This window comes from Myotis nattereri, assembly GCF_964212035.1.
Source record: "Myotis nattereri genome assembly, chromosome: 3".
Taxonomy (NCBI): Eukaryota; Metazoa; Chordata; class Mammalia; order Chiroptera; family Vespertilionidae; genus Myotis; species Myotis nattereri.
In genome coordinates, this window is record NC_138077.1 from 31,355,302 (window position 1) to 31,380,699 (window position 25,398).

At 37.0% G+C, this 25,398-nt stretch overlaps 1 protein-coding gene across 1 annotated transcript; it reads left to right on the top strand.

Moving 5' to 3' along the window:
• Positions 1–24,445, top strand: SKIL (SKI like proto-oncogene). Its single transcript, XM_081087276.1, has 7 exons — positions 1–136; positions 1,728–3,517; positions 16,918–17,015; positions 19,332–19,564; positions 21,704–21,945; positions 22,231–22,455; positions 23,312–24,445. The coding sequence occupies exons 2-7, from the start codon at positions 2,420–2,422 to the stop codon at positions 23,465–23,467; spliced, it is 2,052 nt and encodes a 683-aa protein (XP_080943402.1). The 5' UTR covers positions 1–136; positions 1,728–2,419; the 3' UTR covers positions 23,468–24,445.
• The last annotated feature ends 953 nt before the right edge of the window (positions 24,446–25,398 follow it).

The following is a 25,398-nucleotide window of genomic DNA, read 5'->3' on the forward strand; positions in this document are numbered from 1 at the left end:
GTGTGTCTCCGCAGTGACGTGGGCGGGCCGAGGGCTCGGTGACGTCAGAGGGCTGTGTGTAGCGATGTGTGTGGGGTTCGGAGCGGCGCCGGCACAGCTGAAGGGAGCGGGCGAGCGGCGGCGGCGGCGGGCACAGGTGCGGCCGGGCTCGCCGGGGAGGACGCGGCGGGAGGCAGGGGCACGCGACCCCCGGGGAGCCGGCGGCGGCGGGGGGAGCGGGGAGTACACCCAGCTCGTCGAGCTTCCCGGGGGCATGGAGGCCGGAGTCGGGGGTCCGGATGCGCGGGTGCCGGGTGGGGTCGCGGCCGGAGGGGGCGCGGGGCGGGTGACCTCCGGCGGATCGTGCCTCGCTGCCCCGGGCGGGGGGCGTGGGCCGGGCCAGGGCGCTGCACTTGACTCGAGCCGTCGGGATCCCGGAGACTCGGGCGCCCGTCACCGCCCCCCCTCCGCACGCCGCCCGTCTGCGCTCCGCGGGGATGCCCCGGGCTCACCCCGGCCGGTCGGGCCCGGCGGCGTGCGGATCCCCGCGAGGATCCCGGCTCGGCGCCCCACCCGCTCGCCGACCCTTCTCCTCCCCCTGGCCCGGGGTGGGCGTCGGGACAGCCTCGGGGTGCCGGGGTGACACTCGAGAACTTCCCGAGGAGGGGGTGCGCGGGGGATTTCCGCCGCCCTCCGCGCGGCCGCCGCGCCGGGGCCGTGTTGGAAGGGCACTTGGGGTTGTCCCGAGACCGCGGGTCGGGGTTCCGAGGGGCTGCTTCCCTCCACTTCCCCTCACGCCCTGCGCACCCCGAGGCGTGCCGGGTCCCTGGGCCGCCACTCCTCCTCGGGTTTGAGATGGGTGGGTGGCTCCGCGTGGGCGGAGGGTTTCGGGGCGCCGGGGACTCCCCCAGCCGCGGTCCTTGGTGTGCGTTGGCGGAGGTGCTCCCGCGGTGGGCGAAAGTCAGGACGTTGGCTAGTGGCCTTGGTCTCTTCCCCCTTTGGTTCTGTTTTACGGTAAATTGCTGGGAGTTTGGGAGTCAGAATTTTCTACGTCTTGGATAGCTTTTGGGTTTTCTCTCAGGCAAGAAGAATCTTTTCTTCCCCCCTTCTCCTCCATTTGCATTCTTTGTGAGGTCTGTCTGCCTTGTGCTTTTTGTCCTGGATTAGACTTGTTCGGGGATGGAGGCTCCCAGGCATGGAGGCCGTAGCTTTTTGGCTCCATTCAGCACTTTCGCTAACCTGTTAAAGGAAAGTTAATTTTTGCCTACAGTCACTCCAGGAAAATAGCATACCCTGACAAAGTGAATTAAGGTATTTAAGGTTGTAACTTCGTTACGTGTGGCAGATATGTTAACTTGTACCGATTTTTTGTTGATGAAACTGGGTGTTTGTTTTATTTTTAAACAATGAGATGAAGTAATGGATTATTTTAGTTAAAATGGCATAATTGTGAAGCCTCTGGTACTGAGTTTTGGGTGAGATGATCTGTTTAAGGTTCTTCCTATTCGGAGTTGGAGTAGCCCTCTCCCCTTTGAGGGGTGATATTTCCCTTTACCTGTTCTCCAGATTGCTGTCCTATTTAAATGAAGGTTCTTCTAGTTAAATGGTATTACAGTTATAGAAGTCACTCGGGTGTCACCTTTGGTAAAGTGAACTCAGCTTAAGATTAAGAAACTGGTTTCAAACTGACCCTTTGGCCTCTGGAGCAAATTCAAATGTAACTCTCTCCCATCCCCCTTCTCTTCCAGATTAATTAAAAGAAGAATGAATAGCAGTCCTTGAAGATAACTGGGCAGTTTTTTTTTTTTAATCTTTTATTGTAGACGTTCAAGTGGAGTCAGAGGCTCTTCTTACTGGTGTGAGGATTTATACAAGTCTTCAGTTTGTCAACATAGACTAACATCATTTTTAGAGAAGACATTTCCCCCCCTCCTTTTTTGGTGTCTTGGTGCCAAAAATTAAATTTGGGGACATCATTTTGACTTGTGTTTGTGTCTAGATTTTATAACACAAGTAATTTAATAAAATTTTGACTTGTTTTGCTTAAAACCAACCAAACCATTGCATTGAACCTGGAAATCTTGAATTGAGAGAATTGGCATCTTTATTTTAATACATATATCTGAAGACTTAAAAAAAAGCAAAGGCTTTTTCAGAGGTGTGCCTCTTAAAATTCTTTATTATTGGAGACAAATTTTATAGCACTTGCAGTGAAATTATGCTAGAGTATAAGCAGAATCAAAACAGTTGCAAAATCTATTGAGTAACTTGGGGAGACCTCTCTTTGGAAACTTCGTTTTTCTATGAGTTACCAATAGAAATTTTTTATAACGTACCATATGTGAGTTACCATACGTATTGGTATACATTTTCTCCAAATAAGCAGCTAAATAACAATGCAAGTGTCAGACTTACTTATTTAATACAATAGTTTTTAGCAATGGAAAACCTACAGACAAATTTCTCCTTGGTTCAGGGCTCAAATAAAAAAATGAACGGGATGGATGATGATGGCGGCCCTCCAGTGAAAAAAATGATGACAGACATTCATGCAAATGGAAAAATGATGATAAACAAGATGCCAACAGTTAAGAAGGAACACTTGGATGACTATGAAGCACCAATGGAAACTGATGGAGAGCATGTCAAACGAACCTGTACCTCGGTGCCTGAACCTTTACATTTAAATCCCAGTTTGAAACACACTTTGGCACAATTCCATTTAAGTAGTCAGAGCTCTCTGGGTGGACCAGCAGCATTTTCCGCTCGGTATTCCCAAGAAAGCATGTCACCTACTGTATTTCTGCCTCTTCCGTCTCCTCAGGTTCTTCCTGGTCCACTGCTCATCCCTTCCGATAGCTCCACAGAACTCACCCAGACTATGTTGGAAGGGGAGTCTATTTCTTGTTTCCAGGTTGGAGGAGAAAAGAGACTCTGTTTGCCCCAAGTCTTAAATTCTGTTCTCCGAGAATTTTCACTTCAGCAAATAAATACAGTGTGTGACGAATTGTACATCTATTGTTCAAGATGTACCTCAGACCAACTTCATATCTTAAAGGTCCTGGGAATACTTCCATTCAATGCCCCATCCTGTGGGCTGATTACATTAACGGACGCACAGAGACTATGTAACGCTTTATTGCGACCACGCACTTTTCCTCAAAATGGTAGCATACTTCCTGCCAAAAACTCATGGGCTCAGTTAAAGGAAACGGGCAGTGCCTTTGAAGTGGAACATGAATGCTTGGGCAAATGTCAGGGTCTATTTGCACCCCAGTTTTATGTCCAGCCTGATGCTCCCTGTATTCAGTGCCTGGAGTGCTGTGGAATGTTTGCACCCCAGACATTTGTGATGCATTCTCACAGGTCACCTGACAAAAGGACTTGCCACTGGGGCTTTGAGTCGGCCAAATGGCATTGCTATCTTCATGTGAACCCAAAATACTTAGGGACACCTGAAGAAAAGAAATTGAAGATAGTTTTAGAAGAAATGAAGGAGAAGTTTAGCATGAGAAATGGAAAGAGAACACAATCTAAGGCAAGTTTTCTTTTTTAAAATAGTAGTTTTGAATAGCAATAATGGTTCACTTTGAGATAAATGTGTGTTAAGGAACTGTTTATGCTCATGCAACAACAAAAAATCCTGATGTATGTAATATGTTTGTATCACATATTTGAGGCTATGAAATGCTTTTCTGTGTGTGTGTGCACTTGCATTTCCAAACAACCTAGTGAGAGGAGTAAGATGATTCCCATTGAACAGGTAGAGACTGAGGCTCAGAGATCAAGTGGCTTTCCCAAGATTATATAGCCAGGGAGTGGAGGATTGGGGCTTTTTTCCTCCAGTCCTGACTTCTCTCTTTCACACATCCTGCTTTTTGATGACTAAATCTGTTGTTTTCCTAGGATTCAAGATAATTTACACTTTGGTGTTATCTCCATTTGCAAATGGTGTAATAGCTAGTCAAAACAGTTCTGGTGATGGGCTTGAAACAGTGTTTTTCTAAGGTACATCTAGGATTTCTGACATTGTTAATGTACTTGGATATTTAAGCTTGATCATAATTGGAAACAAATGGAAGTGAAAGATTTGTCTGAAGAATTTGTGACTCTAGTAACCAATATTCTTTTATGAAGAAAGGAATAATTTAAAAAAATTGTGACAACTAGAATACATAAAAGACTTAAGAGTAAATGTTAACATGAAAACCTATCAGCAAAGAGAGCTTAAACTTATTTTTCCCACTGCGTTATCTGGTAGGCTAAACTAATATATTCTAAGAGTTTGAATGCCTGGGTAATAGACAAGATTTGGGTTATTAATACTCTGTTGGTCTGGTTTTAAATATATTTTTCTGCTTGATTAAAATCAATGTAATAGCTAGTGTTTAAGATGGCAGGCATTGTTCCTGAGCAGTTTTACATGTGTAATTTTAAGGTTGGCCATGTTTCACTTTAAGAATCTAGTTTTTCCACTGTTTTTATTCCTTGAAACAATCTCTGCCCTTTCTACTTTACAGAAGAAATGAATGAAGCATATTAAATATCAAGGTTATTCACAGCAACATGAGAACTTGGGCTAGAATATAAGATTTGGTGTCTGGTGCTTTATTATGGTGCAATTAAGGTTTTGAGGGAAATTTAATTGCAGTGTACTTTGAAGACAGTGATTTGCTCCTGAAGACCCATGAAGAGAATTTTAAACTCTTAATTCAAGTTTGCTACTTTCAAAGGGTCAGCACGCCTTCAAAATTCCTTGCCTGACGCTACAAGACAAGTTCATTTAAAAAAATGTATTTATTGATTTTAGAGAGCGAGGAAGAGAGAGAGGAAGAGAGGTTGGTTGAGACATTGATTTGTTGTTCCAGTTATTTATGCATTCATTGGTTGATTCTGGTATCTTACCTGACAGGAGGATTGAACCCAGACTCTTGGCATATGGGACAACGCTCTAACCAACTGAGCTACCCGGCCAGGGTAGATACATTCATATTGTTCAGGTGCAGTTATAACTTACTTTGAAGCAGGATTGAATTCAAGCCAGTTCTCCAATTGTTGGACTTGCTTACAGCTGCACTGCTCCCATGCTAAGGCTGCTGCTTAGATAGTCTCTATATTCTCAAAATGTGGATTGCTCCTTTTGGTATTTATGATGTCTTGCTATTTAGGGGCTCTACCGTTACAGTCATAAGGTAGTGACATTATTTGCTAGATATTCTTGCTCCAGTTTTTGTTGCTCTGACAGCATTTTTGGGATAAACTTCTTTGTCTAATATTCCTGCTCTGTGTTTGTGAGAAAAATACCTGAGAACCATGATGAGTGTTAAAAAAAAAAAGTCACACGATGAATTTACTTAACTGAAACTGAATGTGCTAGTGCTAGGGTTTGGTTAAAACTGAAATCATCCCTCATTTGGATGTAGCCTTTTATTGTCTCAGAAGTTAATAATTTGAATTCATTTTTTATTTTTGGAAGATGTGAGATTTTTCCCCCCATTTTTTTGCTGTTATTATTTTTGCAGTATTTCCTACTAGTGTATTTTGGCATTGTTTCCAAGCTTATATGAATTTTAAGCTACTTAAGGGAATTTAAAATTCCAGCATTATTATAAAGCTTTTTAAAAAAGGAGCGTTATGGGGGTTCATGTGTAATACATACTTGAGTGGTTGTTTCGTTGTGCTTGCCACTTTGTATTTTAAATATTTATTCCTTAAAACTTTGTGAGGTGGTTCTTTTTGAAGGTCTGTTGAACAAGTTTTCTCAGATGAACCAGTCCCAGATGGGTCACATGCTCTTGGTTGTATAACTGGTAGATGGTAGAAAAAAAGAGTTGAATGCAGGTCTTCTGACTTGAAGTCTAGTAATTTTAACTTTCCCCCCTAATTTAGTAGCAGAAACTGAATTTTGAGAAACATTAACTTAAAAAAATAATTTAGTTTTGTATAATGGTTCTGAAACTCTGTATTAACTTGTATATACTCAGCTGTTTAACTGGGAAGGGGGCAAGGAAAGAGTCCTTGACTGGGGAACATTTTTCACTGTCTTCTGTGACAGTGAGCTGGTTGCCAAACAAACCAAATTAGATCTAGAAGAAGCTCATTTAAAAAAGTTGGCAGGCTTTTCTTTTCTTTTTTTCTTTTTTAAATAAAAGAATATACCAAATATATTAACCTTATATAAAGGACTCTGTTTAGTGTGAATACCAGTGTAATTTTATATGTTTATGTAATTTATGTAGTTTTTGTAGTCAAAGTACTATTTTTGGATTAAAAATACCCCTGAAACTCAATAGGCAAGTTTTTGAAATGTAGCGACTGTTAAATTATTTCTAAGGATGGAAATTACATTAGTAATGATCACCAAGCTATTTGCATAGCTAATAGCTATGGTTAATTTGCATAGCTAATAGCTATATTTAGATGGGAGAAGCAAGTGGTATAAGGTCAATGTTCTAAGTGAAGAACTGACTATATTCTATGTGGAAACTAAAGCTATATTTTAAACTTACTTACTCAAGTCACCACCACAAGAAATATACTTGATTTTAGATCTGCCTAGGTTGCTTTGCAAAATGGCATTATAAAACTATCTCTTTTTATCATTTGACTTTTTTGTACTTTTTTGTTAGAAAAGTATTTAAAAGTGAACAAATATATGCAAGAATATTATATTCCTGATTTTTCTTTAAATCCACAGTAGGTATTATTTATTTGATCTAATTCTAATTTTGTTGAATCTTACATTTTTCTGTATGGGAAAAGGTTGTTAAGCAAATTGATAATTTGTAAATAATATTTGAAGGGTGATATTTACTTCAGATTATTTTCAAGCATATTAGAAAAGCCCATTTGTAGTCAGTTGATAGATAATTATAGGTGATTCTTTACTGCTACAGCATGTAGCTGACAATTGGTAGATAATTATAGGTGATTCTTGACTGTTACAGCACATAGATGACAATCTTCACTAAGTTATAGATGGTGTATGTTCTGTAAGTATATATATTTGTATTTATTTTTTAAAAATATGTTTTATTGATTTCAGAAAGGATGGAAGAGGGAGAGAGATAGAAACATCAATGGTGAGAGAGAATCATTGATCCGCTGCCTCCTGCATGTCCCCTACTGGGGATCAAGCCTGCAACCCAGGCTTGTGTCATGACTGGGAATCGAATTCTGACCTGCTGGTTCATAGGTCAGTGCTTAACCACTGAACTACACCGGCCGGGAAGTAAATATATTTTTAAATTAAATTTAGATTTCTAGTGTCTAAACACGTATTAGGCAAGTGAAATAATACAGTTTTTACTTTGCTTAGGGGAAAAAAAACTATAAGTTATCTGTGATGCAAATAGATGACCTAAAGATACCAACTTAAAAAACTTAAAAAATTTTTTTCTCTTAAAGCTTATTAAATATTTCACTATTTTTAATTTTACATTTTTCAGTTCATTCTGCAGAGGTGATTGGAATAATAATAATTGTACAGAAAATTTCTCCCCTCTGGTAAGCTACTATACTTTTGTTTAGGAAGAAAATACACTTCCTTATTTAAGAAGTAAGGAAATACACTACAGAGAATGAGCAATGATAAAGGGTAGTGTTGGGACCAAATGTGTTGTGGTAGATTTGATGATATTTTGTTTTATTAGTGGTATTCTTTGCATTTTGTTATTAGGATAAATTTTGATAAAGTTGGGGGTAAGTCAGAATCTTATGAAGTATTTGTGCTCGTATGAGAGACCAATGTGAATATTTTTGTCTAACTTTCTAAAATTAATAATTATCTTCTTGACTTTAGTGGCTATCTTTTTCCTGTTTTCCCAGAATATAGTTTAGCACATAGCACATCAGAGGCACTCAGTGAAAAAAAAAATTTTTTTTTTTAAACTGAATACATTTTTGAAAAACACCACCACCACAGTTTATTTTAGAATGTTTGGAATTTTCTGGAAAAATGATGTTTTAATCTTCAATGAACACATATATAATTTGAGAATAAACTGTTGAATAAACTGATCAAATGAGAGAACTGATGAGAAGTATTTTGGATGTTAAGAGTCCAGAAATGCAGGATGGTTCTTCAAACTATTATTGAATTATTTACTACTATGTATTTGGGGGTTTTTCCTTTCCCAAAACATCTTGACTTAATTTAGAGCTATATGAAGATTATTTTTAAGACATATGATAACTGAGTATTGGGTTCAAGTGTATTTCCTCTTAGTTATTTGTACACAGTAATTACACTAGTTGGATATTTGTTTACTTATTAGAATAAAATGTGCAAGAAGAAAGTGTAAAACAAGTTCATGAGAGAATTATGTTATAGGAAGAATGTTTCAATGAAATCCCTAGAATGGCTTTGGGAATAGTGCCCCCTTATGGTCTGGGAAATTCAGAGTCTAGGTTTATATTCATTTACCATTAAAAAATGGTAAAACATTAAAAAATGTTGATGTTTTAAAAAAGGTCTATGATTAAAAGAACTTAGAAATTTATTCTTTTGGTTTGAAAAAAATTAACTTCAAGGAAGAAAAAAAGAGGGATAGGCCTGAATTAGTGTGTAGTCAGCCAATTGTGTTCTCATAGCTGTGCATACATTATAATATGCCACTGGGAGAATAAGGAAGTAATCAAGAATTGGGTTAATTTCAATCTCCATAGAATTCTGGGAATGGAAAGTGATTGTGGAGCCAGAACTCAATTTGTTCAAGTAAAGAGGTAAAACTAGTTTGGGAATAGCTTTAGTAATGGCTTGAAACCTGTATTTTGTCCACATACAGAATTTTGGTCTATTGAGGGTTCAAATACCTAAAATAATTTAAGGATATTATTAGACTACAAAAAACAAAAAGAATATATAATTAAACTATAAGTTTTTTTTGAGGTGTAGTTTGCTTTAGTCACTAAATAAAGTATTATAGTCCCATGGTAGGCAGAAAGAGGAATGATTAGGAAAGGTATACAATTAATTTAAGTCATTTTGATTTCTAGACTTAGAAGTGGGTCACAGAAATATGTACGTAAAGACTACGTGGAGGGTGCCCTAAGGCAGAAATTCATCTAGTTTCCGAATGTAGAATGTGGTAAATGCTTAATAAAAGATTGGGTAACTGAATGAAGAAAATCTTGGTAGTCCTATAAATTTACCAGTGATTTTCAAGGAGGAAAATAAGATTAGTTTTAAAGCAAAGCTAACCTTTTGTTTTTATTTGTGATAATGAATTAATTTTGAGATTTCAAAGAGTGTTGAAAGTACATATATTTTTTTATTTTATGGGGCCAAGGAATAAAAAAAAATGTTTAAGAAAGTAAAGATCGTTTGGTAAGTAATACTAGGGGTTTTATTTAATGTTAAAAATGAAGTGACAGTATTGGAATTTATTCCTTTTTCATATGTAATGCTTTGTAAGTTAGTGCAAAAGCATCTATAGAGCACAAATGTTGTTTATACAGGACTAGTTGTTGAAACAGTAATATTTTTGGACCAATTTTAAGATAGTTTTCTTAAAACAGTGTTTTTCAAATTGTAGTTGTCACCCATGCAGCCTTTCTCATCGGGGGTTCCTTAAGGGGAGAATTAAGTCCTGCAGAAAATGACTTGACCAGAGTGATGGTTTGTCATTTCTTTCAGGGATGGTATATCGTACCATTCTAAATGCTTTGGAGAGTAGTTAATTCATTGTGTACAATGGATTCATTGGGGCATTTGGGCTTAATTCTCTTGAGAACCCCTGTTGAGAAAGGGCCAGAAGGGTCATAAAATCAATTTAGTGGCTCATCAGTATTTATTAAAAAAACACCACATGACAGAATAAAAAATGAGCACATTGAATATAGTAAAATTAGTTAATCTACATTTTGCTATAATCAATTTACATGATTTGAAGGCCAAATAATCTGAGATCATAATTTTTTTAAAGCACATATGCTGAAGTGGGATAGCAAAACCTTCGATTTGTACAGATTGAAACTTGACAATAGATACTTCAGTGAAATATATATATATATATATGACATGGAGATTTCTGGTATTTGCAATGTTAAATGAATAGGGCACCACATAATTCCAGTACAAAAATTTATTTTTAATAGCCTGATGAACAAAATAGAAAGAGGCATGGATACATGGAACAGACTGACAGCTGTCAGGGAGGATGGAAGTGGGTGGGGGAATGGATGAAAGAAGGTAAAGAGATTAGCCAAAGAACATATATGCATTACCCATAGATACAGAGTGGTGATGGCCAGAGGGAAGGGGCAGTGGGAGCTGGATGGGGGTGAAGGGGGGAAAATGGGAACATTTGTAATAGTGTTAACAATAAAAATAAAGTTAAGAATTCATTTTTAAAAGTTCCAGGAGTTAACAGGATTTTAAAAATCAGTTGTTTTTTTTTCAAATTGTAAAGGGAGTGACATTGTACTACTGACTTCACATGGCTTTTTTCCACGAAGGTTTTAAGATAAGAGTTGCACATTGTAAGAATTTTAAGCACTGTAAACCCCACACTGGCTTTGTGAGGTAGTTGGTATGATTGATCTTCCAGTGTGCGGAACAGCAGACATTGCTGTAATTCCTGAAGATCTGTCTGATAAGTTAGTGGAGATATTTAGATCATACTGTTCCAGTTTTGCATTAGGTTGATACATTCTAATAATTACAATGAAATTAGGCACAAGACTAAGCCTTACAATCTCTTAAATAGCTATTTGCTACCTTGTAATCCTACCCCTATTTCGGTTGTTGAAACACTCATTCACAGCATGCTGGAGTATTGAGGAAACTTGATCCTGTGCTGAAAGATTCCATTTCTTTCCGTAAGAGTAAGAGTTGTGGGCAGCTGTCTGGCAGAGTGTCTTTTGTGTCTTTCTGAAATCATTTATTGACCACTTGAGTGTCTTACTGTCGTACACAGTAAAAAGACCCTGACAGGTTGTATTCACTTTATACCTAGAGAGTTGTTGCTTAACTGTATTCAGTCATGTGTTTAGTAAGGTTGCTAATGATTTACCAGTATGTTATGATGTGCATTTAATATACATTATATTTTATTTCTTGTGTAATCACACCATTAGTGGGATTAGTCCTTCCTATGCTTACTGTCTTATAAATACACACAATGTATAGTCTTTATCTTTTATATTTTAAAAAATATTTTTCCACATATTTTAAAAAATGTAATTCTGGTTAAATTTTGGGGGGATTTTGGAAATCCCACCAATATTTTGAAGCATTGTCTTGATTTCTTTAGTTCATCAATGTTTGTCATTAGACACAACTAAAAGTCATAAATATTAGCCTGTTCCTATAATTAAAAACTGGAGTGCTACCTAAAAGTTTATTATTGAAGATAAGTCTAGGAATTTTAAAGTTTTTTTTTAGTACACATTTAAATGCTTGTATATGAATAGTGTTGACTGGGTGGAATTACTTTTGTATCTAGAAAGTGGTGGCAAAAATGCCTATTGGTTTTTTTTGTAAATGAAATCAAGTTCTTTAAATTACTTCATTGTGAGTTAGTAAGCCTTGTACTACCAAAATACAGTGGTTCTTTATTAGAAAATCTGATTGTCAAAGGGTCATGTATATATAACACAGTAAGTTGAAACTTAAAGAAACTTTCATTAAACATTCCCTAATTTTTATTTAAAATGACCTCTTCCATACATTTTGGGATTGTTTAATTTTGCTTTCATAGATATTATTGGTTGTTTTATGACTTAGAGAAAAAGAACCTTTAGAATAAAATAAATAGTCTGAAATTTTTCTTATGTGTTTCAGGTAAGGATGCCATCTGTTCATTTTATGGTAGATAATGGTGGGGAAGTTGGGTGATAAAAACATTTAAAACTGTTAGGGCTTCAAGTTAAGCTACTAAATGATCTACATCTCTCCTTTGCTAAGTAGTGTAATGTATTCTATTTTAATGTTTAAATACACAAAGGAATGAATTATTCCTATATTGAAAGGTAAGATAAACGGCAGTAGATGCTCCTCTCTTGGTATCCTAATTTTTATTGCTAATCAGTAGTAGCATTACTGCTGTGACATTTAATTATATTGTTCTTTTTTTGAAGATCTAATTTGTATGTTGAAACAAATGTAGAATAGATGAAAAAATCTGGCATGACTGTGAATGTTCTGTTGTATAATATGTGCTTTTCTTAATTATTTTTAACACGCAGTTAGGATAATTTGTTATAAATGCGTTTATGGCTTATCACAGCATATTAGGGAAAATTAATTCCCAACATTTTATTATGGTTAATGTCCATTTTTCCATCATTTATATTATTTAATTTGTAGATCTGATCTCTAAAAATACATCCCAGAGACCTTTGGCTTCTTTGGTACTTCATCGAGTAGGATATAGAATGTGAAAGGGACTATTTGTGAATTTCTTGGTAGCAGAGTAACCTTATTATAGGGCCAACCTGGAAGTTAATGAGCTACATTGTCATTCAGAATTCATTCAACAAATATTTATTGACTCCCTACTGCATGCCAGGCATGGTGCTATGTACTGAAATAGAAGAGTAAATAAGACAGTCCTTGGCCTCAAGGACTGGACCAAGCGGAGACTGGATATGAGGGATTTTGTATAGGGAGTTCAGACATTGGCTGGGGGACTGCACTAGGTGATCTTTAAAGAAGATTTTTTTAGAACCCCTAGTTTGTGAGATTGTGTGAGAATTGGAAATCAAATAAGACAGTCTTCGAGGCTAAGAACAGGAACTAGAGAGGGATGGATGTTTAAAAATACAGGGTAGGGCAAAAGTAGGTTTATAGTTGAGAGTATACAAAAGTTTGTTCTTGTATTATTTCCCATATGAACAACTGTAAACCTAGATTTGCCCCACCTTGTATATGAATGCACAAACAATTACTTAAGGTGGCATCTGAAGTGTAGAGACATCGTAGAAATACAGATAAACTGAGTTTGGGTCATGAATAAAAGTAAAATGTATACAAATCAAGCTGTAGAGTTTTGAAATGATCAAAATTGAGTTAGGTTTCAAGTCAAGATCTTTGGCTGAAAAAGTTTAGAATTTGATTTTCTGAAGATTGGAGATTCCAGATATCCATAGTAGGAAAATTTTTGAATATGTAAATCAATTTCAGTAATCTTAATTTAAAAAGTCTGGTAACAATTGATTTCTTGAGCAGTACATCCAAGATTGTTTCAAATATAAAAGTGGAACAGAGCTTCCTTTATTTTCTTAAATAATGAGTTTAACAATTGACTTCTAGAGAAGAAAATCCCTTTTTTTTTGTTAGTACTCACCTGAGGATATTTTTTCACTAGAGGCCCAGTACATGAAATTCGTGCACGGGTAGGGTCCCTAGCAGCTGCTGGCTGGGGCCTCCCTTCCCCCGGCTGGCTGCTGCCGCCACCGGCTGGGGCAGGGCTGGGTGGAGGGGGTGGAGAGCTGCGGGCAGTTGGCTGGCTGGCCCACTCCCAGAAAACTCCTGGTTGAGGGGACAATTTGCATATTAGTGGTAGGTGGCCAGGGAGGAGCCCAAGCTGGCACGCTGCTTGCGCTCATCCCAGCCTGCTTGCGCCTGTGGCCCCTGCTTAGTAGCGCTGCCACGACGTTGGGAGAGGCTCCTGCTGCTGCAGCTGCGCTCGCCAGCCGTGAGCCTGGCTTCTAGCTGAGCGGCGCTCCCTTTGTGGTGGTCAGTGTGCATCATAGTGACCGGTCTACCTGTTGTTTGGTCATAACGGTAGCTTAGGCATATCCTATCTAATAATAGACAAACAGGGTAATTGACCGTGCCTTCGCTATGCCTCCAATGGGCTAATCTGCACAATATGCAAATTAGCCGCCAACAAAGATGGCAGCTAATTTGCATACTGCAGGCAGGGCGGGCCAGTGCGAGCTGCCATCCAGGCCCCCGTGTGCCGCCTAAGCCCTGCCGCCAGCTGGGACCCCCGTGAGCGTCCCTGGGCAGCAGGGCTTGGCCAAGCAAACAAGCCGCCTAAGCCCCGCCCCCAGCTGGGACCCCCCCGTGAGCGTCCCTGGGCAGCGGGGCTTGGCTGTGTGATTGGCCCGAGGAAGCCCTATTCTTGCAGGAATCCTCCTGCAATGGGCTTCTAGTGTGTGTGTGTGTGTGTGTGTGTATACACACACACACATTTACATATATACATATACATATATACATATACAGTTTATATCTTATACATACATATATGTGTATATATATATATGTATGTATAAGATATAAAATATAGTTTAACTATGTCATGTTGACTCAAGACTTCGTAAACATCAGTTATTATACTCAGTTGTGATGAGGGTAAGGGACAATTGAGATACATTAAATTATTTGCCCTGGCCTATGATAAAGCCCTCAAATTGCATTGCTTTTTGGATGGTTTTTATGTTTGCATTATGTTGTAATTCATCTCTTTGGGCTGTCAGCTGTCACCAGGCATCTATCATTTAGTATTTCTGTTTCCAGCAGTCGATTCCCTTTCTGACTTACTAGTAGAACTAAGCTGTAGGCCAAGAAACTGTAAAGAGGTGATTGGCTTACTTTATTAATAAGCAGTATATTTTGCCTCAGATTCTGAACTTTTTTAGAATGTTTGATCAGGATTGTGGGTTTAAAAAAAATTCTACTCTTATATAGAGTCTAGAGCAGCCGTGGGCAAACTACGGCCCGCGGGCCGGATCCGGCCCGTTTGAAATGAATAAAACTAAAAAAAAAAAAAAAAAAAAAGACCGTACCCTTTTATGTAATGATGTTTACTTTGAATTTATATTAGTTCACAGAAACACTCCATCCATGCTTTTGTTCCGGCCCTCCGGTCCAGTTTAAGAACCCATTGTGGCCCTCGAGTCAAAAAGTTTGCCCACCCCTGGTCTAGAGGCCCTCAGTGAATGCGTAACTCTTAAATCCTTTCAAAATAATCATTCTTTTCCCTATGATCTTATGGTCTTAGTCTTTCAAATTCCTTGCCCAGTAATTATTATTTTTTTAAAGATTTTCAAATTGATTTTTAGAGAGAGAGGAAGGGAGATGGAGAGAAATACATGTTGATGGTGAGAGAGAAACATGGATCAGGTGCCTCCTCCGTGCCCCCCCCCCCCCCCCCTTCCTCCCTACTAGGGATCGATTCTGAAACCTGGGCATGTCCCGACTTGGAATCAAACCGGCAACCCTTTGATGCATGGGATGATGCCCAACCAACTGAACCATACCGGCCAGGGCTCGCCCAGTAATTCTTAACAAAAATGTTGATCTACCAATACAAATCACTGTATTTTTGTTTTTGGCTTTTAATTGGCCTTAAGTCATCTTCTAATTGGTCAAGTTGTATAATGTGTGCTCCAAAAGCTGTTTCCTTTTTGTTCTGAGCTAGTTGTGTTGGGGCGGTGGGTTAATTGTCAGGCCTTTCCTTTCCTGAGTCTCTTCAGTCTGCTTTGGTCTCCTCTATTAGCAGGATCTCCCTAACCAAACCATGGACAATTTATGAATTTGGTTATGCTTTAATCACAACTGCTTAGCATCTGGAGATGTTTTCATTCCTTACTTACTTTCTTGGTTCTGAACTGGAATATTAGGATGTCAGGCAAAACAGTTTTCCTAATTCTTGGTATTTAGTGGCTGTTTCCTGAGTGTTGTGTTTATGCATTCTCAAATGAGGCGTCATTCTCCACATACCTTACCTAGTTGCAGAATTAACTAGGCAGGGTCAGAATATCCAGCTCTCCTTTTAGTCTCATCCTTCCTTCTGTATTTCATCCCCAGCTTCCTTCTCCCTCACTCCACTAGGTTTGTCTGTTAACCTCCTATCTTTGTTGCTCACTTGAACCAGGGCTTCTTTCAGCTCCTTTGCCTCTTCTCCGTTAGTGAGTCTTGCCCCCTTTCAAGGAACCCTTTTCCCAAAAGAGCAGGGTCATTACTGTAATATTAAATAGGGAGGGAAGACCACAAAGCAAACCGGAATAAGAGAGAAATGGGTAACACAGGTTATTCTTTTCTGTCTCAGTTTCTGAGCCTCAGCTTTCTAATCTGTGAAATAGATAATAATACCTACTTAATGAGGTATTTGTTGGGATTAAGCAGGATGCATATGTCTATGTGTGTGTGTGTCTATGTATCTATCTCTATCTCTGTCTCTATCTAAGAAATGTGTGTGTGTATTTCTTATCAGGTAGATACACAATAAATCATCAGTTATATTCTCCTTTTCCTTTATTTACAGATACAGTTTATGAGGAAATACGGTTTACTGATAGGTGTTGGCAGACAAAGTAATTTCACGTTTAGTTTGGCAAGGTATTTATTACTGTAGAATGTTACCTGTACACTAACAAATACTGTATGGATATGGATGGGTTATATTCTAGCTGGTTGTAGCAGTGAAGAAGAATCAGAACTTACCAATTCTGTACATTTGCAGGGTCTGTTATTTAAAATGGGTTTTAAAGTTTTAAAAATCCTCATCAAAGGATATGTTTATTGATTTTAGGGAGGGAGGGAGAGAGGTAGAAAGAGGAAGAGGGAGAGACAGAAACATTGGTTGCCTTCTGTACTCACCGTACTGGGGATGGAGCCCTTACCATAACCTTGTGGTATATGGAATGGTGCTCTAACTAACTGAGCCACCCAGCCAGGGCTAAAATGGATTTTTAAAATAGATGTTGTAAGTATGAAATTGGATGAAACCACTTCTGGTAATCCCTGTTAACATGCACACTGAAACTGTTTGCAGTGGGATAGATCATGTAGCCGTCTCTGAGTTTCAGGTGACCAGACATGGTACTTTAAGGAAAGATTGCTTTATTAGAAGATGACTGTTAATGTAACTCTTCTTTCGCAAGGTTCTCCAGAGACACGCTATGACCCTGTCAAGTTGACACTTTAAAATTTTAACCATCACACCTTCTTTCAATAATCTTTTCTTCTACATTTTTCTACAGATAGATACACCATCAGGAATGGAATTACCGTCGTGGTATCCTATTATAAAGCAGGAAAGTGATCATGTTTCTCAGACACATTCATTTTTACACCCTAGGTGAGTGAGTATTGTTTCATTAACCCTTCCTTCCTCCCTTCTGTCCTCCTCCCTTACTCCCTCCCTTTATTCCTCCCTCCCTCTATATGTCAGATACTATTCTAGACTCTGGGAATTCATGATATAGCTTTAGGCTTTCTTGTTAATCAATGAAATGAATTGTAAATTGTGTTGAACATTTATATTAACCTTTTAAAATTTTTTACTTATTTATTTTAGTGAGAGAGGGGAAGAGAAAGAGAAAGAGAGAAACATTGATGTCTTATTCCACTTTTTATGCATTCATTGGTTGCTTCTTGCATGTGCCCTGACTGGAGATCGAACCTGCAACCTTGACATATCAGGATGATATTCTGAGTTACCCAGCTAGGTCCAAAATAACCTTTCTTGGGTTTCTATGTTTTTTCTAGAAATAGGTCTTTTCATTTTTGTCCTTAAGTAAAAACAAAAGTTTTCTTTTAATTTCCTTACCTTTCTTCAAGAGGTAAATCACTCTTCAAAAGTTTGGTGTGTAACTTTGATTTTTAAAAAGACATCTTTTTGAAACTTAGATGGTTTCATAGTAACCGCACCCCTCAAAGTAAAGTTTTCATGTTTTCAATAAGAATGCTCCTTATTTATTCAGTCCTAAAGTTTTATCTGCTACTATAAATATATATTAGTATTCTCCACAAGCGTGGTGATGAAGGATCTTAGTCTTACTTTCATTTGCACATTTCCTATGTTCTTACTGCGTTTGAAATCTGTGGGTAGTATTAAACCTGTCAGTCTTCTTAGCAGAATGTTAAATTTCCATCCTCAGAATTAATGTAATTGGTAAAAAAAGAACAAAATAGATGTGTCCTATACAATGAGATGTAAGAAATTATTTAGAATTTAGAGCAAGCATGTCAGACTTGCGGCCAGCGGGCTGCATGCGGTCCACAATGAATATTTTTGCAGCCCAGCCAAAATAACAATATGTAAGAAGTGTTTTAATAAAAATTCCATAACTAAATTTTTACAATATACATACTTATTAACGAACTACAACGTTCACTAATGACTGATTATTATAATTGCGTTGCATTCATTTCCCTTACGCGCCTCACGCGCAGGCGCACCATTACTCTCCACGAATACTAGCAGTGAATATTTTAGCAGCCGATTGCCGTGTCATTAGTCTTGTACTGACTGACTTGTTTGGTGTGTGCAACAGAAAATATTTTGCTTTTGGAGAACAAGAAAAATAGGTTTATTTGAGTTACGCTTATTAATTTGTGCAGTTATTCAGTGTCTGGTAAGTTAATGTTCAAGCAAAAATACTAATTTTTATTAAAATGTCCTATTTATGTTAACAATTACTCATTTTGGCCCTTTGTATTAAGCATGTCTCTATCGAAATAAACCTACGTTTCTATGAAAATTGAATCTTTTGTTTCTTTGTGGCCCACATAAACGTAAACCTTGTTTAATTGGCCCATGATGCCTTTGAGTTTGACATGCTTGGTTTAGAGAATAAAGTATTGTGTCAGTTAAATGGTTGCATCTTTTGGCTAAAGGTCATAAAGATTGTAGTTAATAATATGATACTTAAATATCTAGCTCATCTCTATTCCATGAATCTCTCAGATAATGTACTGAACCATTTTATGTGAACTTTGAGCAAAATTGGTAGATATCCCTTTGATCTTAGTTTTGCATAATTTACTGTTACTGTTTTATCAAATACATAGGAAGTATAAAAGTATTTGAGAAGATTGCTCTGTTGGGTTTGATAAATTCAGAATGCCTGTCCTCTCTCTGCGCTGTTTAAGATGGAAGGGCCCTGGGAGCTCCCCATTGGTCTGTGGTGAAACAGGCCATAGCCAAAAAGTGTAGGGCTGAATCAGCCTCACCATAACAAAGAACAAGGATTTGTTGCTTTAGAGGAGTGATGGGCAAGAAAACAGTCCTCCAAAGTAGCATATGGTGCTTTCTTTCTGAATAAACCTTACCTGCTTGGGGTTGTAAATAGCTCTGTTAAAGTGCTTCGTGCTTTTAGTTCTCAGGTGGTTTTGAGGGAAGGAGAAGAAACTGTGATTTTCTTTCCTAGTGAGTATCCTTTTAGTGCTTAGAAATTATTTTTTGCAAAATAACAAAAATCTCTCCATGATTTTGCTTTTACTGCCTAAAATACTGACTTTTTCAAGAATTCTTTTCTGTGACCCTTATTTTCTTAGTTGTTATGTTGTCTGTTTTGGTGGAAAAAAATTGTTTAACCATAGAAATAGTTGTAACACATTTTGCTTTTTACCTAAATGTAATGTGTCTTATTATGCCTTTCTTTGTTTTCAGCTACTACTTATACATGTGTGATAAAGTGGTTGCCCCAAATGTGTCACTCACTTCTGCTGTATCCCAGTCTAAAGAGGTCACAAAGACAGAGGCAGGAAAATCCATACCAAGACAGCCAGAGAAGCCTTACAGTAGTGGAAGACATCAAAAAACAGTGTCTTATCCAGAAGTCTCACTGGAGGAACAGGAGAAAATGGATTTAAAAACAAGTAGAGAATTACGTAGACATTTAGGTAAGTATTTCTATATTTAAATTCAGTATTAAAAAAGTGTTAGGTATTTGATTTTTCAAAGAGGATTTCTGTTTAAGGGACTTTTTCAGATAATTGAGGTTTTTATTGTAAAAAATGTTGAGTGACTTCTTAGAACATCAATTGCTGTACTTTTCTAGAATGGTGATAGCTATAGCGGCTAATGAGATAGATATATAGGTTACACAGCTTCATGCTTGCAAGTGACTTTTGTCTGATTATTTTTCCCCCTTCCTGCCTTTTTGCTGTCAAATTTCTTCAAACGGTCCTTATTTTTCTTTTTAATTTTCTGTGAACTGAGAAACCATTTAACTTATAATGCCAAGAAGTATATGTAAGTGTATTTAGGTATAGGACTCAGGGAAACTTAGTCATGGAATAAGGAAGGATTGAAAACTTGTAGCTGTGGGAGCCAGGCAGATGGCACAAATGCAGAATGTTGGCTGGACATCTAAAAAAAAGCTGCCTAGTTACAGTGCCTTTTATAACACTGGACCAAACAAGATATGTTCACTCAAATGCTGCCTCGTTACCCTCCATGTAACAGCAGAGCTTTGCTTATAGCTTAGGGAAATGTGACAGTTGTTTCAGCTTTGTGGGAGCCGTTCAAGAAGCTGTAGTCATTTAACTTTTCATACATAATTGAGATTCTTTTTTTTTTTTTTGGGGGGGGGGGTCTGTACTTTAATTTTGAGAATTTTAAAACTTAGGTTCTTTTGGATTTAAATATGGTACATAATTACTAGTGTACCATTATGCTCTATTTGCATTATATTTTATTTCCCAAATTAGTGAATTCTAGTGATTGTTAAAAAGTTATTGAGATATAATTCATTTACCTTAAATTTACACTTTTAACATGTACAGTTCAGTGGCTTTTTAGTAAATTCACAAAGTTGTGCAATGATCACAACTATTTAAATTTGAACATTTTCATCACCCCAAAAGAAACTATAATCCATAGGCAGTTAACTTTCCATTCTCCCCTGTCAACCACTAATCTGTTTCCTATCTTTATGGATTTGCCTATCCTGGACATTTTATATAAAAAGGATGATACCACATGAGGCCTTTTGTTGTCTGGCTTCTTTTACCATCTTGATTTCCGTAGCTCTGAAATAAGCTTTGAAATTGGTAATTGTGAATTCTTACTTTGTTACTCTTTTTTAAGATATTTTGGTTATTTTGGATTCCTTGCATTTCCACATGAATTTTAGAATCAGCTTGTCCATTTCCACTGGGATTTTGATAAGTATTGCATTGAAAAAGTAGATTAATTTGTTATTACCAGCTATCTTAGTCTGTTTGGGCTGCTATAATAAAAATACCATAGGCTGGGTAGCTTATTCCACAAACATTTATTTTTCATGGCTCTAGAGCAGCTGTGGGCAAACTACAGCCCATTTGAAATGAATAAAACTAAAAAAAAAAAAAAAAAAGACCGTACCCTTTTATGTAATGATGTTTACTTTGAATTTATATTAGTTTACACAAACACTCCATCCATGCTTTTGTTCCGGCCCTCCGGTCCAGTTTAAGAACCCATTGTGGCCCTCGAGTCAAAAAGTTTGCCCACCCCTGCTCTAGAGGCTGGAAGGTTTATGGTTAGCAGATTTGGTGCCTGGCAAGGCCCTACTTTCTGGTTCACAGATAGCCATCTTCTCATTGGGTTCTCACATGGTGGAAAGGATGGGAGAGCTCTCTGGAGACTCATGATGGCGTAAATCCTGCCATGGTGGCTCTCCCCTTATGACCTTATAATTACCTCCAAAGGCCCCATCTCCTAATACATTACATCCGGGGTTAGGGTTTCAATATGAATGCTGGGATAGCGGGGTGGAGGTTACTAACATTCAGTTCATGACACCATCTTAACAAATTAATTCTTCCAATCCATGACCATGGGATGCTTTCCTATTTGTTTACGTCTTTAATTTCAATGTTTTGTCATTTCCGTTTTTCAGTTCTTGTACTACTACTTTTGTTGAAGTTATTCCTAGGTATTTTATTTTTTATTTCATTTGTAAATGGGTTTTTTTTTCTTAATTTCATTTATGGATTGTCCTACTGACTTAGCAGAGTGATATTCATACTTTGTTACTTTATTTTTGCCCCTTAAAGATCCATCAATCTCAAATAACTCTGTAAGTAAAAAGAAACCTGAGTCTACCACTTGTAACATAATTAGAGACACAAGCAAGGCGGGAACTGACCATGATGCAGCAGCTTCATCTCCACTTCTTGTCAAAGATGTCATTTGTGAAGATGATAAAGGAAAGATTATGGAAGAAGTAATGAGAACTTATGTAAAACAACAGGAAAAATTGAACTCAATTTTGCAGAAGAAGCAACAACTTGAGATGGTAAAATTGTTACCTAACTAATAGCCCTAATGAAGATACGTTTGCATATTCTTAAAAATAGTCAAGATGAGATGCTGCAAATTTAAGATTATTTTGTTTTACACTCATAAGCAATTTTAATATACTTTTAAATTTTTAGAGAAAAGCTTTTCAAGATAATTACCTCTATATAGAATTGATATGACAGCTGAATTTTAGATGTTTTCTGTAGTATTTTTCCTTGAGTTGAAATTTTTAGCATGATGGAAATAAGTACAAATTGTAATGTGATTTTGTATATTACAGGAAGTTGAAATGTTGAGTAGTTCAAAAGCAATGAAGGAACTCACTGAAGAACAGCAGAATTTACAGAAAGAGCTTGAATCTTTGCAGAATGAGCATGCTCAAAGAATGGAAGAATTTTATGTTGAACAGAAAGACTTAGAGAAAAAATTAGAGCAGGTAATGAAGCAAAAATGTACCTGTGACTCAAATTTAGAAAAAGACAACGAGGCTGAATATGCAGCACAGGTAAGAATTACTCAGTTTGTATAATGTTGCCCTTTTAATGTGGAAATTGAAGCTGTTACCTTCTCTGTTAAATAAATTATTTTTTGGCAAGCTCATTGGGATTTCAAAACTTAAAATTCTGTTCAAAAACACAACTTTATGCGATATCATCCAAGATGATTTTTTTTTTTTTTATATATTTTATTGATTTTTTACAGAGAGGAAGGGAGAGAGATAGTTAGAAACATCGATCAGCTGCCTCCTGCACATCTCCCACTGGGGATATGCCCGCAACCCAGGCACATGCCCTTGACCGGAATCGAACCTGGGACCTTTCAGTCCGCAGGCCGACGCTCTATCCACTGAGCCAAACCGGTTTCGGCAAGATGATTTTTTTTTACCTTGATTTATTTCTTGAAATTTTTATTGGGTTTCTGTAGTGTAGTTGCCAAAATTGATAATTTCTAGCTATCTGAATATCAAGTGTTACATTGTTTTAAAATATTGGCTTTCAAATAAAAAAATTAACAAACATGAACTGTTGACCACTATGTTCAAAAGCACGGGAGCAAAACTGAATAGTAGCTCACTTCTTAGGGAAGATGAACAAATAATACTTGACATGGGCAGGCTGTGATGATGAAAGGTGTACTAAAGTGTAGGGCATAATGAAAGTACACTAGGTGTTCAGTCCTCCTTACCCTTGGTTTTTCCCTCAGGTAATGCCAGAGCAATAGTATTAGCTAATCAAGGTTTGTATATGCATGAAATTGTTCATTTTATAAAGAGTAATTTGAAGGGCAATCTTTGCCATGATGTGAGGATTAAGTGGAAACACAAAACAGTGAAAACTGACACAGTCTTTTAAATCACACAGCTGGCAGAACTAAGACAGAGATTGGACCATGCCGAGGCTGATAGGCAAGAGCTCCAAGATGAACTCAGACAGGAACGGGAGGCAAGACAGAAGTTAGAGATGATGATAAAAGAGCTAAAGCTGCAAATTTTGAAATCAAAGACTGCTAAAGTATAGAAACCTTTAAAGAGATTCATCTGTGTGTTCCTGACAGAGTTTATTTTTGTTTGTTTGCTTTGGTAATTGAATTCTGAACTGCTTATTTGCATGAAGATAACTAGGCATTCTATCCATTTGTAGATCAGAGAAAGTGGAGAGATTATATATTAGTACATAAATTTTTACATTTCCAAATGAATGAAAATGTATGTTTCTTTGTACTTTTTTTCCCAAACAGCTCAGTAACAATACTCTGTGGTTTCAACTATTAGATAATCTGCCTATATTTCTAATGCAAATTTAACAGTTGTATACTTTTTAAAAGCTGCATTGTGTGATGAAAAATAGTTGTGAATTTTGTGATCCATATTTCAGACTCAATTTTAGATACAATGGTGGTTGTCATATTTCAAATATATGGAGATATTCAAGGGGTTGAATCTCCTTTTTTCATTATTACAATCTCCTTTTGAAGTTGATATGCTGTACTCATTATTATATACAAAATTTGCTTTTATTTTGTTCTTATTATGGAATGAATTTTCTTCATTTCTCTTCTTAATGTCTCCTGAGAGACATTTTGTCAAAAGAAAAATTTCATTTATGAGGTTATAGCACACCCCATGGGCATAATGGGGATGGATAATATGCTCTGTTATAATCCTGCTGCTAAATGCAAGAAACAGTTGTAATTTTTTTTTTTTGCTTTAAATATGGTTATATTTAGATTTTTTTTTTTAATGCAGCAACTTCAGGAGAGGGAATAAAATGTAAAAATTTCTGAACTTTGTTAAATGTTTATGTTGTTAAATAGTGGTGTTGAAATGTTACTGTTCTTGAGAAAAACTGATACCATTGATTTCTATACAGTCCATAATCTTCCTGTACAGTTTTTATATGTAGTTATGGGGCTTACTGAAATTTATATAATGGATTTGTTTTCCTTACTGCCTTTGTTTTCCTTTAAGTTGTAAAATATTAAATGTCTTAAAGGTTATTTTGGACTTTTGTATGTTTAAATGTTAAGTCTTATCAAAATTTGCACAAATGGACCATTTCAATTACTACTTAATATCAAAGTCAGGAATTTACAGTCAACTGATAGAGTGTGTGATAGATTAATATAGGAAAGTTTAGTTATCTGCTAAAGGATTTTTAGATAATTTTTAGGAGATAGGAATCTTATAGTTTAGGAGAGGAGCAACACCTGCACTTTTTTTTTCCTTTTTGCACAGAAAAGTGTCATTTTTTTAATGGCAAAGTTCATATTAGTTAATTCTTGGCTTAAGAGATATTAGGTGAAATTTTTAGTATGCATTTTTTTAAAGGAAGTTTCCTGAAGCTACTATTAATTGACATTATTAGCCCATGAATTTTATGTTTCTCAATGTTCTTGCCTAAGGTACTGAATGAAATTACTTGAGCTAAATCTATTTTTAAAATAAATTAGCTAGGGTTATGTACTATTCCCAGCATAGATGATAGGTACTCTAATGGTATAGAACTTCAAAAATCAGTAGGTTATCATTTAACCAGTTATTTTCATATTTTACTTAATGGTACTAATGTATCCTAAAAGGATTTTATAATTCTCAAAGTATAGTTTTTTCACTAGTGTGAACTAAATGTGTATTTCAATTTACCATTTAAATTTTGCTGTATTAATCCTGCAATTTAATTTGTTGATTTTTGGAATCTCCTCAAGGAGGAACAGATGTTAAAAAATGATATACGAGAACAATGTTAAAAATGACATGCCCTCCTAATACTTTTTGTTTAAATTGGAGAAAGAAAAATCACAGAGACATTCTACGATACAGTTTCATTTTAGTTGTGAATTAGTGTCACAGCTAAGCTTTTTGGGTGACTTAACTTAAGCTCTTATAATTTTCTTTTATTCTAATCACTCAAAATCTTTCTACTCATGCTACTTAGTAAATGATAAGCTT